The sequence below is a fragment of the Oncorhynchus tshawytscha genome, linkage group LG02 (assembly GCF_018296145.1).
Source record: "Oncorhynchus tshawytscha isolate Ot180627B linkage group LG02, Otsh_v2.0, whole genome shotgun sequence".
Taxonomy (NCBI): Eukaryota; Metazoa; Chordata; class Actinopteri; order Salmoniformes; family Salmonidae; genus Oncorhynchus; species Oncorhynchus tshawytscha.
In genome coordinates, this window is record NC_056430.1 from 1,583,808 (window position 1) to 1,600,785 (window position 16,978).

Genomic DNA, 16,978 nt, shown 5'->3' on the forward strand with positions numbered 1-16,978 from the left:
GAAACTCCTCTCTCTACTGAAACTACTGAAACTCATCTCTACTGAAACTACTGAAACTCCTTTTTACTGAAACTACTGAAACTCCTCTCTACTGAAATTACTGAAACTCCTCTCTACTGAAACTCCTCTCTACTGAAACTACTGAAACTCCTCTCTACTGAAACTCCACTTTACTGAAACTACTGAAACTCCTCTCTACTGAAACTCCTCTTTACTGAAACTACTGAAACTCCTCTCTCTACTGAAACTCCTCTCTCTACTGAAACTACTGAAACTCCTCTCTCTACTGAAACTACTGAAACTCCTCTTTACTGAAACTACTGAAACTCCTCTCTCTACTGAAACTCCTCTCTCTACTGAAACTACTGAAACTCCTCTCTCTACTGAAACTACTGAAACACTCCTCTCTACTGAAGCTCCTCTAGCGAATCCTCTTCTCTTTTTGGTGGGGTTTGGAATAAAGCGGAAGACATACGTTTCTGTTGAACATCCGTGTACATTGGACAATGTGGTAATCTACTCATATCTTCTTCTTCGTCTCTCTGCTAAAACTCTAAAGCTGGTGGGTGGTTGGTTCTAGTTTAACTAGCTACCTCATTCTGCCTCTCCAGCAATCAGCACATTGAACTTGACTGGAGTAGGCTGCAGTCTGTAACTCACACTGGCACAGCAGGCAGGCAGTCCATCAGGAAGTAGAATACAGAATTTAGGAAGGTATTTGGGGAGTTTCTGCTCTCTAACATCTCAGGGGATCCGAGATAAGGGCTCTGAGGGCTGAGCTCTAGGGGAGGAGGCGAAGGAGGTGCCTGACACTTTTTTAGAACAAATGAACAGTTCAATTCCACTACTTCTTACAAGGTTTTGGCACTTTATGGAGACAGTTGTCAAGGGAGAAGAGGAGAAAGACACAGAACCCCGGTCTAGAGAGGCACATATGTGGATAGAACCGGGCAGTGTTACCTACCCACTGCCACACCACGGACTCTGCATTGACCCATTGTTTTGGATGTGAGACTGAGGACTAATTGTGGAGAAACTGCTACTGGACGACATGATGCAGGAACTCACCATGCTGATTCTACTACTGACACTGGGAACCATGGTGACGTGTAGTTTACAACAGGCAGTAAGACATTGCTTTTTTGTCATGTAGTTTATAATAACATAATAACATTTTATTTGTAAAGTGTATTTTTGAAAGTGCTACACAGCCTTGTAAAACGTACAATAATAGATTTCACATTATTTAAATTAGATTAGTTTTGATTAAAACAGGAATTAAACACATGAGCTGGCACACCCAGAAAAAATATATTTTATGTCGAGGTGCATAAACGGTGAATAAACTATAAGCTATAAACATTTTTTTTTAAATATTCACCCACTATATATAAACTCCATGTCATTTATTGGGTAATTCACCAACGTTTCGGCCTCGTTGTCCCTTCTTCAGAGTAATGTCATGAATGCTTGAACAAGGGTATGTAGTCAAAACAATTAGTGCAACCAATGACAGGGGTGTGTCATCAACATTAAGTTAATGAGAATGAATTGAGTGAAACTGTTAAAAAAAAAACTATAGTTTATAGCGTATTGAATATATGAGGCTATTGTTATCATATGGGAACACAATTGAATATTGTACATACTATTAGCATCAACATACATTATTGTTTGATTCAATTCCACATATATGTTGCTTCCTATTTCCTTCAATTTGTTTTGTTGTTCCGTGTAATCTTTTGGTTCACCCATAATGAATAATAAGCATCATCAACAGGGGGAACATATTCCGTGTACTCTGATACGCTGTAGAAACAACATATCCATTTATAAAAGAGAGAATTGTTCATAAGAAACGCCTGATATCAAAGTCTATACTCAGACCATTAGGGGGTCAATGTTTTAGAGAAGGATATCAGGTAAGCCTCCCTTTGTGGTAGTAGGATCTCGATGTTACCTCCTCTCCTTGGAGTAGTCTTTGAGAGCATTAAGTTTAACAGCGGAGGGGTGTTTTTAACAGCGGAGACATGTTTCTCTTTGGTTTTAGATCACATAGGTTGTGTCTTTAAATGGCACCCCAGGGCAGTTCACGGGACCAGAACTGAGTGATGCACTGTCCGGGAGAAGGGTTAGCGTCCGGGGACGTAGACCTAGAGTCACTGAATCGATAGAGGATTTGTTTCAGTGTGGTCTGTCAGTAGTGTGTTTTGTAATGTTGTCTAATGTAGTGTTGTATATTATAGTGTTGTATATTATAGTGTTGTATATTATAGTGTTGTATATTATAGTGTTGTCTAATGTAGTGTTGTATATTATAGTGTTGTCTAATGTAGTGTTGTATATTATAGTGTTGTATATTATAGTGTTGTCTAATGTAGTGTTGTATATTATAGTGTGGTCTAATGTAGTGTTGTATATTATAATGTTGTCTAATGTAGTGTTGTCTAATGTAGTGTTGTATATTATAGTGTTGTCTAATGTAGTGTTGTATATTATAATGTTGTCTAATGTAGTGTTGTCTAATGTAGTGTTGTATATTATAGTGTTGTCTAATGTAGTGTTGTATATTATAATGTTGTCTAATGTAGTGTTGTCTAATGTAGTGTTGTATATTATAGTGTTGTCTAATGTAGTGTTGTATATTATAGTGTTGTATATTATAGTGTTGTATATTATAGTGTTGTATATTATAGTGTTGTCTAATGTAGTGTTGTATATTATAGTGTTGTCTAATGTAGTGTTGTATATTATAGTGTTGTATATTATAGTGTTGTCTAATGTAGTGTTGTATATTATAGTGTTGTATATTATAGTGTTGTATATTATAGTGTTGTCTAATGTAGTGTTGTATATTATAGTGTTGTCTAATGTAGTGTTGTCTAATGTAGTGTTGTATATTATAATGTTGTCTAATGTAGTGTTGTCTATTGTAGTGTTGTATATTATAGTGTTGTCTAATGTAGTGTTGTATATTATAGTGTTGTATATTATAGTGTTGTCTAATGTAGTGTTGTATATTATAGTGTTGTCTAATGTAGTGTTGTCTAATGTAGTGTTGTATATTATAGTGTTGTATATTATAGTGTTGTCTAATGTAGTGTTGTATATTATAGTGTTGTATATTATAGTGTTGTCTAATGTAGTGTTGTCTAATGTAGTGTTGTATATTATAGTGTTGTATATTATAGTGTTGTATATTATAGTGTTGTATATTATAGTGTTGTATATTGTAGTGTTGTGTATTATAGTGTTGTATATTGTAGTGTTGTGTATTATAGTGTTGTATATTATAGTGTTGTGTATTATAGTGTTGTATATTATAGTGTTGTTTAATGTAGTGTTGTCTAATGTAGTGTTGTATATTATAGTGTTGTATATTATAGTGTTGTTTAATGTAGTGTTGTCTAATGTAGTGTTGTATATTATAGTGTTGTATATTATAGTGTTGTATATTATAGTGTTGTATATTATAGTGTTGTATATTGTAGTGTTGTGTATTATAGTGTTGTCTAATGTAGTGTTGTCTAATGTAGTGTTGTCTAATGTAGTGTTGTCAGGTGTGTAGAGCCTGCAGGTAGTTATTCAGTATGCTACAGGACAGGTGTGTAGAGCCTGCAGGTAGTTATTCAGTATGTTACAGGACAGGTGTGTAGAGCCTGCAGGTAGTTATTCAGAATGCTACTGGACAGGTGTGTAGAGCCTGCAGGTAGTTATTCAGTATGTTACAGGACAGGTGTGTAGAGCCTGCAGGTAGTTATTCAGAATGCTACAGGACAGGACAGGTGTGTAGAGCCTGCAGGTAGTTATTTTCCCTGCTACAGGACAGGTGGGTAGAGCCTGCAGGTAGTTATTCAGTATGCTACAGGACAGGTGTGTGGAGCCTGCAGGTAGTTATTCAGAATGCTACAGGACAGGACAGGTGTGTAGAGCCTGCAGGTAGTTATTCAGTATGTTACAGGACAGGTGTGTAGAGCCTGCAGGTAGTTATTCAGAATGCTACAGGACAGGACAGGTGTGTAGAGCCTGCAGGTAGTTATTCACCCTGCTACAGGACAGGTGTGTAGAGCCTGCAGGTAGTTATTCAGTATGCTACAGGACATGTGTGTGGAGCCTGCCGGAAGTTATTCAGAATGCTACAGGACAGGTGTGTAGAGCCTGCAGGTAGTTATTCAGTATGCTACAGGACAGGTGTGTAGAGCCTGCAGGTAGTTATTCAGTATGCTACAGGACAGGTGTGTGGAGCCTGCAGGAAGTTATTCAGAAGGCTACAGGACAGGTGTGTGGAGCCTGCAGGAAGTTATTCAGAATGTGCAGTTAGTTATTCAGAATGCTACAGGACAGGACAGGTGTGTAGAGCCTGCAGGTAGTTATTCACCCTGCTACAGGACAGGTGTGTAGAGCCTGCAGGTAGTTATTTAGTATGCTACAGGACAGGTGTGTGGAGCCTGCAGGAAGTTATTCAGAATGCTACAGGACAGGTGTGTGGAGCCTGCCGGAAGTTATTCAGAATGCTACAGGACAGGTTATTCAGAATGCTACAGGACATGTGTGTAGAGCCTGCAGGTAGTTATTCAGAATGCTACAGGACAGGTGTGTGGAGCCTGCAGGAAGTTATTCAGAATGCTACAGGACAGGTGTGTGGAGCCTGCAGGAAGTTATTCAGAATGCTACAGGACAGGTTATTCAGAATGCTACAGGACATGTGTGTAGAGCCTGCAGGTAGTTATTCAGAATGCTACAGGACAGGTGTGTGGAGCCTGCAGGAAGTTATTCAGAATGCTACAGGACAGGTGTGAGGAGCCTGCAGGTAGTTATTCAGAATGCTACAGGACAGGTGTGTAGAGCCTGCAGGTAGTTATTCACTATGCTACAGGTCAGTTGGGAGGAGCCAGCAGGTAAATACAAAGCAGGATAAGGACAATTTAGTACTGTAGATTTAGTGCTGTAGATTTAGTACTGTAGATTTAGTGCTGTAGATTTAGTGCTGTAGATTTAGTACTGTAGATTTAGTGCTTTAGATTTAGTGCTGTAGATTTAATGCTGTAGATTTAGTGCTGTAGATTTAGTGCTATAGATTTAGTACTGTAAATGTAGTGCTGTAGATTTAGTGCTGTAGATTTAGTACTGTAGATTTAGTGCTTTAGATTTAGTGCTGTAGATTTAGTGCTGTAGATTTAGTGCTATAGATTTAGTGCTGTAGATTTAGTGCTGTAGATTTAGTACTGTAGATTTAGTGCTGTAGGTTTAGTGCTGTAGATTTAGTACTGTAGATTTAGTGCTGTAGATTTAGTGCAGTAGATTTAGTGCTGTAGTTTTAGTACTGTAGATTTAGTGCTGTAGGTTTAGTGCTATAGATTTAGTGCTGTAGATTTAGTACTGTAGATTTAGTGCTGTAGGTTTAGTGCTGTAGGTTTAGTACTGTAGATTTAGTGCTGTATATTTAGTACTGTAGATTTAGTGCTGTAGGTTCAGTACTGTAGATTTAGCATACTTAGGTACTGTAGTTAAGGGGTTTTATTCAGTATGCTACAGATTTAGTGTTAGGTATTTTACATACAGTGCATTCTGAAAGTATTCAGACCCCTTTTCCAATATTTTTTACGTTACAGCATCATTCTACAATTGATTAAATATTTGTTCATCAATCTTCACACAATACCCCATAATGAGAAAGCAAAAACAGGTTTTAATTATTTTTTCATCACTTTTGGCAGCGATTACAGCTTCGAGTCTTCTTGGGTATGATGCTACAAGTTTGGCACACCTGTATTTGGGGAGTTTCTCCCATTCTTCTCTGCAGATCCTCTCAAGCTCTGTCAGGTTGGATGGGGAGCGTCGCTGGAAAGCTATTTTCAGGTCTCTCCAGAGATGTTCGATCGCGTTCAAGCCCGGCCTCTGGCAGGGCCACTCACAGACATTCAGAGACCTGTCCCGAAGCCACTCCTGATGTCACGCCCTGACCTTAGAGAGCTTTTTATGTCTCTATTTTGGTTTGGTGAGAGTTTGATTTGGGTGGGCATTCTATGTTCCTTTTTCTATGTTTTGTATTTCTTTGTTTTGGCCGGGTGATGACTCTCATTGTCTCTGATTGGGAACCATACTTAGGTACCCTTTTCCCACCAGTGTTTTATGGGTAGTTGTTTTCTGTTTAGTGTTTAGTACCTGACAGGACTGTTTCGGTTTCCTTTTGCACTTTGTTCTTTTTGTTTCAGTGTTTAGTTCAATAAAAGTCATGAACACTTACCGGGCTGCGCTTTGGTCCGATTCCTCCTCATCCGACTACGACACCCGTTACACCTGAATTGTCTTGGCTGTGTGCTTAGGGTCATTGTCCTGTTGGAAGGTGAACCTTCACCCTAGTCTGAGATCCTGAGCCCTCTGAAGCAGGTTTTCATCAAGGATCTCTCTGTCCTTTGCTCTGTTCATCCTTACCTCGATCCTGACTAGTCTTCCAGTCCCTGCCGCTGAAAAACATCCCCACAGCATGATGCTGCCAACACCATGCTTCACCGTAAGGATGGTGCCAGGTTTCCTCCAGACATGACGCTTGGCATTCAGGGCAATGAGTTCAATCTTTGTTTCAACAGAGCAGAGAATCTTGTTTCTCATGGTCTGAGAGTCCTTTAGGTGCCTTTTGGCAAACTCCAAGCGGGCTGTCATGTGGCTTTTACTGATGAGTGGCTTCCATCTGGCCACTCTACCATAAATGGCTGATTGGTGGAGTTCTGCATAGATGGTTGTCCTTCTGGAAGGTTCTCCCATCTCCACAGAGGAACTCTGTAGCTCTGTCAGAGTTACCATTGGATCTTGATCACCTCCCTGACCAAGGTCCTTCTCACCGATTTTTCCAGTTCCTCTTCCATTTCAGAATGATGGAGGCCACTGTGTTCTTGTGAACCTTCAATGCTGCAGAAGGATTTTGGTACCCTTCCCCAGATCTGTGCCTCAACACAATCCTGTCTCGGAGCTCTATGGACAATTCCTTCGACCCCATGTCTTGGTTTTTGCTCTAACATGCACTGTCAACTGTGGGACCTTATATAGACAGGTGTTTGCGTTTCCAAATCATGTCCAATCAATTGAATTTACCACAGGTGGACTCCAATCAAGTTGTAGAAACATCTCAAGGATGATCAATAGAAACAGGATGCACCTGAGCTCAATTTCGAGTCTCATAGCAAAGGGTCTGACTACTTATGTAAATTTGATAAACCTGTTTTTTTTTTTTGAAAAACAATTGTAATACATTTTAGGATAAGGCTGTAACATAACAAAATGTGGAAAAAGTCAAGGGGTCTGAATACTTTCCGAATAAACTGTAAGTATTGACTTAGGAATGTGTCCCAAGACGTACCCTATACCTTGCACCACTTTTGACCAGAGCCAAGTGGGTTCCAAAATATGACATCATTGAATCATAACAAATACATACAACAAAATATCTATGTCCATATTACCCTGGAGGAATTGGGAGGAAGTGATCACTGTGTTACTGTATCACAGCAGAGCTCTATGAACCGTTGTGATGAGACCGGAGCCGACCAGACCACTACCCCCTGTACGTCGTGTGCTGCCTCCCAGACTCAGCTGTGTCCCAGGGGCTTCAAGAAGTACACCACCCAGTCCATGGATACCAACATGGGCCAAGATGGTTGCCAGTACTCAGTAACCATCGCAGGGAAACAGGTGGCGTTGAACGGCTGCAACCACCAATGTGAGAGGACCGTCACCATGCCCAAATGCTGCGCAGACTTCTGGGGTCCTCTGTGTCTGTGTGAGTACCATACCCCAATAGAAGGTCTTTTGTTGTTTTATGGACAGTGATGGAATGTAGAGGGGAGACAGAGAGGAAGGGCTGAGAGGGGATTTTCTATCGTACTTTATGATATGTCATGTAGCCACTGAAACATAAAGGGAATATGGTTTCAGTAGTCATCTAAACCTGTCTGTTTCATGTCATTTGCTGGTACTGTATATGTGTTTCTGCAGCCTGTCCTAGCTGGAATGGGAGAACCTGTAACTGGCATGGAACCTGCATGGATGGAATATCAGGGAATGGGTCCTGTGTCTGCAATGTGAGAACGGGCTTTATTATGTCATACACTACTGGCTCCCTACAATACTGGCTCCCTACAATACTGGCTCCCTACCCTACTGGCTCTCTACACTACTGGCTCCCTACACTACTGGCTCTCTACACTACTGGCTCCCTACACTACTGGCTCCCTACACTACTGGCTCCCTACCCTACTGGCTCCCTACCCTACTAGCTCCATACACTACTGGCTCCCTACACTACTGGCTCCCTACACTACTGGCTCCCTACCCTACTGGCTCCCTACACTACTGGCTCCATACACTACTGGCTCCCTATACTACTGGCTCCCTACACTACTGGCTCCCTACAGTACTGGCTCCCTACACTACTGGCTCCCTACCCTACTGGCTCCCTACCCTACTGGCTCCCTACCCTACTGGCTCCCTACACTACTGGCTCCCTACACTACTGGCTTCCTACCCTACTGGCTCCCTACACTACTGGCTCCCTACCCTACTGGCTCCATACACTACTGGCTCCCTATACTACTGGCTCCCTACACTACTGGCTCCCTACCCTACTGGCTCCCTACACTACTGGCTCCCTACTCTACTGGCTCCCTACACTACTGGCTCCCTACAGTACTGGCTCCCTACACTACTGGCTCCCTACACTACTGGCTCCCTACCCTACTGGCTCCCTACACTACTGGCTCCCTACCCTACTGGCTCCCTACAGTACTGGCTCCCTACACTACTGGCTCCCCACCCTACTGGCTCCCTACCCTACTGGCTCCCTACACTACTGGCTCCCTACACTACTGGCTCCCTATACTACTGGCTCCCTACACTACTGGCTCCCTACAGTACTGGCTCCCTACACTACTGGCTCCCTACACTACTGGCTCCCTACCCTACTGGCTCCCTACAGTACTGGCTCCCTACACTACTGGCTCCCCACCCTACTGGCTCCCTACCCTACTGGCTCCCTACACTACTGGCTCCCTACACTACTGGCTCCCTACCCTACTGGCTCCCTACACTACTGGCTCCCTACCCTCCTGGCTCCATACACTACTGGCTCCCTATACTACTGGCTCCCTACACTACTGGCTCCCTACCCTACTGGCTCCCTACACTACTGGCTCCCTACCCTACTGGCTCCCTACACTACTGGCTCCCTACAGTACTGGCTCCCTACACTACTGGCTCCCTACCCTACTGGCTCCCTACACTACTGGCTCCCTACACTACTGGCTCCCTACCCTACTGGCTCCCTACCCTACTGGCTCCCTACACTACTGGCTCCCTACATTACTGGCTCCCTACCCTACTGGCTCCCTACACTACTGGCTCCCTACCCTACTGGCTCCCTACACTACTGGCTCCCTACCCTACTGGCTCCCTACCCTACTAGCTCCATACACTACTGGCTCCCTACACTACTGGCTCCCTACACTACTGGCTCCCTACCCTACTGGCTCCCTACACTACTGGCTCCATACACTACTGGCTCCCTATACTACTGGCTCCCTACACTACTGGCTCCCTACAGTACTGGCTCCCTACACTACTGGCTCCCTACCCTACTGGCTCCCTACCCTACTGGCTCCCTACCCTACTGGCTCCCTACACTACTGGCTCCCTACACTACTGGCTTCCTACCCTACTGGCTCCCTACACTACTGGCTCCCTACCCTACTGGCTCCATACACTACTGGCTCCCTATACTACTGGCTCCCTACACTACTGGCTCCCTACCCTACTGGCTCCCTACACTACTGGCTCCCTACTCTACTGGCTCCCTACACTACTGGCTCCCTACAGTACTGGCTCCCTACACTACTGGCTCCCTACACTACTGGCTCCCTACCCTACTGGCTCCCTACACTACTGGCTCCCTACCCTACTGGCTCCCTACAGTACTGGCTCCCTACACTACTGGCTCCCCACCCTACTGGCTCCCTACCCTACTGGCTCCCTACACTACTGGCTCCCTACACTACTGGCTCCCTATACTACTGGCTCCCTACACTACTGGCTCCCTACAGTACTGGCTCCCTACACTATTGGCTCCCTACACTACTGGCTCCCTACCCTACTGGCTCCCTACAGTACTGGCTCCCTACACTACTGGCTCCCCACCCTACTGGCTCCCTACCCTACTGGCTCCCTACACTACTGGCTCCCTACACTACTGGCTCCCTACCCTACTGGCTCCCTACACTACTGGCTCCCTACCCTCCTGGCTCCATACACTACTGGCTCCCTATACTACTGGCTCCCTACACTACTGGCTCCCTACCCTACTGGCTCCCTACACTACTGGCTCCCTACCCTACTGGCTCCCTACACTACTGGCTCCCTACAGTACTGGCTCCCTACACTACTGGCTCCCTACCCTACTGGCTCCCTACACTACTGGCTCCCTACACTACTGGCTCCCTACCCTACTGGCTCCCTACCCTACTGGCTCCCTACACTACTGGCTCCCTACATTACTGGCTCCCTACCCTACTGGCTCCCTACACTACTGGCTCCCTACCCTACTGGCTCCATACACTACTGGCTCCCTACACTACTGGCTCCCTACACTACTGGCTCCCTACATTACTGGCTCCCTACACTACTGGCTCCCTACACTACTGGCTCCCTACCCTACTGGCTCCCTACAGTACTGGCTCCCTACACTACTGGCTCCCTCCCTACTGGCTCCCTACAGTACTGGCTCCCTACCCTACTGGCTCCCTACCCTACTGGCTCCCTACACTACTGGCTCCCTACCCTACTGGCTCCCTACCCTACTGGCTCCCTACCCTACTAGCTCCATACACTACTGGCTCCCTACACTACTGGCTCCCTACACTACTGGCTCCCTACCCTACTGGCTCCATACACTACTGGCTCCCTACCCTACTGGCTCCATACACTACTGGCTCCCTACACTACTGGCTCCCTACACTACTGGCCCCATACAGTATAGTCTCCTTCCTCCCTGTATAGTGCACTTCTGAACAGAGCCCTATGAGAATTGGGACGTAGATACAGTGTAATGTCAGATTTCACTGTAAAGTCTACATTTCCATGGAAAAATCTCAAGTTTATATAGTGCGTGTAAATTTGAGTATAATCTTAAATTTAGATTTTGTGCTTTCTCCACTCTCTGGCTACTTCCCATTTTTCCACAAGTGTGTACCATTGTAAAATCCAAGCAAGAAAGTGTACGAGTGCACACTTCGGGAGGAGGAGAATTAAGACTCAGCCTCTGTGTGTTTCCCTTTGTTGTCTGGGTCAGGAGGGATACACGGGCTTTGCCTGCCAGCAGTGTTCCAACAAGAATTCATACGGAGACAACTGTAAATCAGGTACATCTCTCTCTCTCTCTCTCTCTCTCTCTCTCTCTCTCGTAGTCTCTCTCTCTCTTTCTCTCTCTTTCTCTCTCTCTCTTAGTCTCTCTCTCTCTCTGTTTCTCTCTCTCTCTCGCTCTCTGTCTCTTTCTCTCTCTCTCTTTCTCTCTCTCTCTCTTAGTCTCTCTCTCTCTCTCTTTCTCTCTCTCTCTCTCTCCATCTCTCTCTGTCTCTCTCTCAGTCTCTCTCTCTCTCTCTCTCTCTCTCTCTGTCTCTCTCAGTCTCTCTCTCTCTCTTGCTTGCTTTCTCCCTCTGTCTCTCTCAGTCTCTCTCTCTGTCTTTCTCTCTCTCTCTCTCTTTCTCTCTCTCTCTCTCAATTCAATTGACTTTAGTGACATGGCAAGTTCATTATTACTTACATTGTCAAAGTATACATATCGAAAAATACAAAAAAAGATGTATATACATATTTATATATAAATAAATCTCTCTCTGTCTCTCTCTCTGTCTCTCTCCCTCTGTCTCTCTCTCTCTCGCTCACTTTCTCTCTTTCTCTCACTTTCTTTCTTTCCCTCTCAGTGCATGCTGGGAGTGTTTGTAGTTCAGAGGCCGTGTGGAGGGCTCTGTCCTTACTTATTTTCTTGATTCTTTCCTTGGTCTTTTCTTTCAATTAAAATGTTCTATGGCGGAGGGTTTAAACACATTGTCAGTTTAGCGGTGCCCACTAATTTAGTTATAAGTTAGGGAGGAAAGGGACAGAGATGTGGTTTCCTGGGTGAACGGTGTGATGTAGCATGATAGCTTCACAGCCTTGCACAGAGATGTAGTTTCCTGGGGTTAGGAAGGTGTTGTGTGCACGATAGCTTCACAGCCTTGCACAGAGATGTAGTTTCCTGGGTGAACGGTGTGATGTAGCACGATAGCTTCACAGCCTTGCACAGAGATGTAGTTTCCTGGGGTTAGGAAGGTGTTGTGTGCGCGATAGCTTCACAGCCTTGCACAGAGATGTAGTTTCCTGGGGTTAGGAAGGTGTTGTGTGCGCGATAGCTTCACAGCCTTGCACAGAGATGTAGCTTCCTGGGGTTAGGAAGGTGTGGTGTAGCATAATGCCTTCTCAGCCTAGCACGGAGGAGACGCTGTCGTTACGACATGGATTCAGGTGTGTTCCTGAGAATGGAGTTAAGGTGGAAGACGTTCTGCTTGCGGTCGGTGAACAGGTAGGAGCTGAATTTATACATTCTGCTTCTAGAATGAACAAGAAAAAAGTTAGGCATGGGGAGGGGCTCTATGCAGGGTTTGCCAGCACAGATAGTCTACGTTGTTTTGAGTGTGGGGATTTGAGGCGTAACTGCTTTGCCTGCCCACATAAAGGCCGTAGACAATGTGAAGGTAGTGGGGGAGGTCAGCGTGCAGGGGGCAATGAGATGCAGACAGCAGAGGCTGGGCCTAGTCATGTTATAGATGATGGTGTAGATGAGACTGGGTCTATTCATACAATAAATGGTGGTGTAGATGAGACTGGGCCTAGTTATGTTATAGATGATGGTGTAGATGAGACTGGGTATAGTCATGCTATAAATAGTGGTGTAGATGAGTCTGGGTCTAGTCATGTTATAGATGGTGGTGTAGATAAGACTGGGTCTAGTCATGCTATAGATGATGGTGTAGATGAGACTGGGTCTAGTCATGTTATAGATGGTGGTGTAGATGAGACTGGGTCTAGTTATGTTATAGATGATGGTGTAGATGAGACTGGGTCTAGTCAGGTTATAAATGGTGGTGTAGATGAGACTGGGCCTAGTTATGTTATAGATGATGATGTAGCTGAGGCTGGGTGTAGTCAGGTTATAAATGGTGGTGTAGCTGAGACTGGGTCTAGTTATGTTATAGATGATGGTGTAGCTGAGGCTGGGTCTAGTCATGCTATAGATAGAGATGCAGCTGAGGCTGGGTCTAGTCAGGTTATAAATGGTGGTGTAGCTGAGACTGGGTCTAGTTAGGTTATAGATGGTGGTGTGGCTGAGGCTGGATCTAGTCATGCTATAGATGGTGGTGTAGATGAGACTGGGTCTAGTTATGTTATAGATGGTGGTGTAGATGAGACTGGGTCTAGTCATGTTATAGATGATGGTGTAGATGAGACTGGGTCTAGTCATGCTATAGATGGAGATGCAGCTGAGGCTGGGTCTAGTCAGGTTATAAATGGTGGTGTAGATGAGACTGGGTCTAGTCATGTTATAGATGATGGTGTAGATGAGACTGGGTCTAGTCATGTTATAGATGGAGATGCAGCTGAGGCTTGCTCAAGGAGATGGATGCTCCCAGCTCCCCCTTCTTTGCTTTGGAAAGAGATCGGTGAAGCCAATGGTATTCATTGTCTACGGCTGTCTGATGGGCGGGTGACCTAAGGGGTTGGGGGGTGAGGTGTGGGAGCTGACTTGTATACTGAGTTGTATAGGGCAGAACTGTGTGATCCTATGTGTACTCAGGTTTTGTTTTCTGAACCCTAAACTATCTCTGGCAAAAAGGAATGAAATTGACATTCCCCTGTTGTCCCATGAACTGGCAGAGGCCGTAACCCAGATGTCCCCCTGCCGTGCCCCGGGGGTCGATGGACTTTTTTAAATTCTGAGAAATATATGGACTTGACTTCTTTTGTGTGTTGAGTGAGTGTGTCGGGGTAGGAGAGCTGTCGTCGGGCGGCTCTGACTCTCCTGCACAATAAAAGGGACTTGTTTGAACTTAAGAACTGGAGGCCTGTGGCATTGCTCTGTGCGGACTACAAGATATTTGCCAAGGTCCTCTCTAACCTACTGAAGTCCCATCTGGTCTCTATAGCACACCAGACATATTGTGTACCAGAAAAGTTTTTGGCCTGTATGGAGATGTTGTATGCTGGGGCGTCATGTATGGTCAAGGTGGGAGGGGGGCTCTGTAGGCCAGTCTGGGTGAGGCGGAGAATTAGACAAGGGTGCCGTCTATCAGGGCAGTTATATACACTAGCTGTTGAGCCTTTTTTGGGCCTGCTACGCAGGAGACTGCAGGGAGTGTGCTGAATAAGCATGGGTGTGTTGACAGGCGTAGCAGTGTCGGCATATGCAGATGATGTTTCTGTGATGGTCAGGGACGGTTAGGATATGCAGGCACTATAGATTATTCTGAAGGTATACGAGGGAGATTTGTCAGCTAAGGTGAACTGGGACAAGAGCAAAGCTCTGTTATGTGGGGAATGGAGGGATAGGGTCCCCCCTCTGCTTCCAGGGGGTTTGCAGTGGGGTTGTCAAGGAAGGGCTTAACATTTTGGGGATGTACTGTACCTGGGCTCAGAGAGGTGGGTCAGGAATAACTGGGAGGGGCTGTCACATGCACTGGTGTCAAGACTGGCCAGGTGGAGGTGGCTCTTCTTCCAAGGGCAAGGGGGTCTGGAGGACTTGTTAGATTTTAACACTCTGAGCCTGGGGGAGTTTGAGGATGTGGGAGGTAAAGCCCTCTACAACCTCTGCATTAAGGTGAGGAACATTAGGAGCCTAACAGGAGTGAAGGCACATCAGTGGCAGGGGGTATGTGGGGCGGAGAGTATGGTGGGTTTTAGAGGGGACTCTACAAACCCCCAGTACCAAAGAGGTCAGGGTACCTCCAGTGGAGGGTTCTACATGGAGCCGTGGACAGTAACAGCTGGTTGGTACGGGTTGAACCGGGAGTCGGACAGGGGGGTCCTTTCTGTGTCGTTAGTGAAACTGTGCATCATGTGTTTTCTGTGTGCACCAGGTAATGCCATTAATGTCTCTGTTGGGATGTTTGTGTGAGAGGTTGGGGGTGGAGTTTACTGTTGGGATGTTTGTGTGAGAGGTTGGGGGTGGAGTTTACTGTTGGAATGTTTGTGTGAGAGGTTGGGGGTGGAGTTTACTGTTGGGATGTTTGTGTGAGAGGTTGGGGGTGGAGTTTACTGTTGGGATGTTTGTGTGAGAGGTTGGGGGTGGAGTTTACTGTTGGGATGTTTGTGTGAGAGGTTGGGGGTGGAGTTTACTGTTGGGATGTTTGTGTGAGAGGTTGGGGGTGGAGTTTACTGTTGGGATGTTTGTGTGAGAGGTTGAGGGTGGAGTTTACTTTTGGGATGTTTGTGTGAGAGGTTGGGGGTGGAGTTTACTGTTGGGATGTTTTTAATGAGTACAGGTATTCGAAGAAGGAAAAGGCCAAACGTGTCAAACGTGTGTTGTAGAAGTGGTGAGGTTTTGGTTATTGTGATGTGTGGTGATGTTTTGTGTTGTGGGGTAGAGGGCAAGGTGAGGATGCAGTACAGGGGATATTTGTTTTTTAAAGGTGGTTGGGGAGGGGGGTAATGTGGTGAGGTTTTAATTAAATGAGGATGTTTCATTAAAGAAAGACAAACAGCCAAAAGTCTCTCTTCTCTCAATTCAATTCAAATGGTCCCCATCTCTCTCTCTTCCCCCTCTTCCTATCGCTCTCTCTCCCTGCTACATCTCTCTTTTCCCCCATTTCTCTCTCTTTCTCTCTCTATTCCCTCCATGAATATTCTAACCTGTCAGCTAATGTTGTCATTGTTTTGGTGTGTTGTCTAGAGTGCGGCTGTGTGAATGGAGAGTGTAACAACGGTCCTGATGGGAACGGAGAGTGCTACTGCCAGCCGCCGTACACTGGACCCAGGTGTGAACAAGGTAACCCCGCCCTCCTTTACACCAGATACAGTGGGGCAAAAAAAGTATTTAGTCAGCCACCAATTGTGCAAGCTCTCCCATTTAAAAAGTTGAGAGAGGCCTGTAATTTTCATCACAGGTACACATTTTCCACCATAATTTGCAAATAAATTCATAAAAAATCCTACAATGTGATTTTCTGGATTTTTTTCTCATTTTGTCTGTCATAGTTGAAGTGTACCTATGATGAAAATTACAGGCCTCTCATAGTCCACTTCTTTTCCCTAATCAAAAATAGTGCACTATGTAGGGAATAGGGTGCCATTTGTGATGCAACCGACATATAGTCCATTGATATTCACCCTTACAAAAAAAGTCATGATTTCACATGGAAAATCGTGTTAAAACATGTTTTTTTTGAAGACCTGATCACGTTTATCACATATGTAGTTTCATGTTATCACATGTTGTTTTACATGTTGTCACGTTGACAACATGACTTCAGATGTGATTACATACATCTTTAGGAACATTTCACATGTGAAATACATGTATTTTTTTAAAGGAAACCCAGTTTTCACCGTGTTCTGGACCAGACAAGCTTTCAAAAAATACAATTAATTGGTTGATAATTGTTATCTTGTTCTCATTTAGTGATCTCATTTAGTCATCCCATTTAGTGATCTCATTTAGTGATCTCATTTAGTGATCCCATTTAGTGATCTCATTTAGTGATCTCATTTGAGAATGAGTGAGAATGCTGTTCATCGACTACAGCTCGGCATTCAACACCATAGTACCCTCCAAGCTCGTCATCAAGCTCGAGACCCTGGGTCTCGACCCCGCCCTGTGCAACTGGGTACTGGACTTCCTGACGGGCCGCCCCCAGGTGGTGAGGGTAGGCAACAACATCTCCTCCCCGCTGATCCTCAACAC

The 16,978-nt window shown here is 45.1% G+C and overlaps 1 protein-coding gene across 1 annotated transcript in view; it reads left to right on the forward strand.

Moving 5' to 3' along the window:
• Nucleotides 1-632: 632 nt before the first annotated feature.
• The window catches only part of stab1 (stabilin 1), a 168,508-nt gene continuing 152,162 nt past the window's right edge, over nt 633-16,978 (forward strand). The window contains exons 1-5 of the mRNA XM_042304863.1: nt 633-1,126; nt 7,507-7,777; nt 7,993-8,078; nt 11,336-11,405; nt 15,968-16,063. Of these exons, the coding sequence (XP_042160797.1) occupies nt 1,052-1,126; nt 7,507-7,777; nt 7,993-8,078; nt 11,336-11,405; nt 15,968-16,063 (598 nt within the window). The 5' untranslated portion in view covers nt 633-1,051. The remainder of the gene's footprint in view (nt 1,127-7,506; nt 7,778-7,992; nt 8,079-11,335; nt 11,406-15,967; nt 16,064-16,978) is intronic.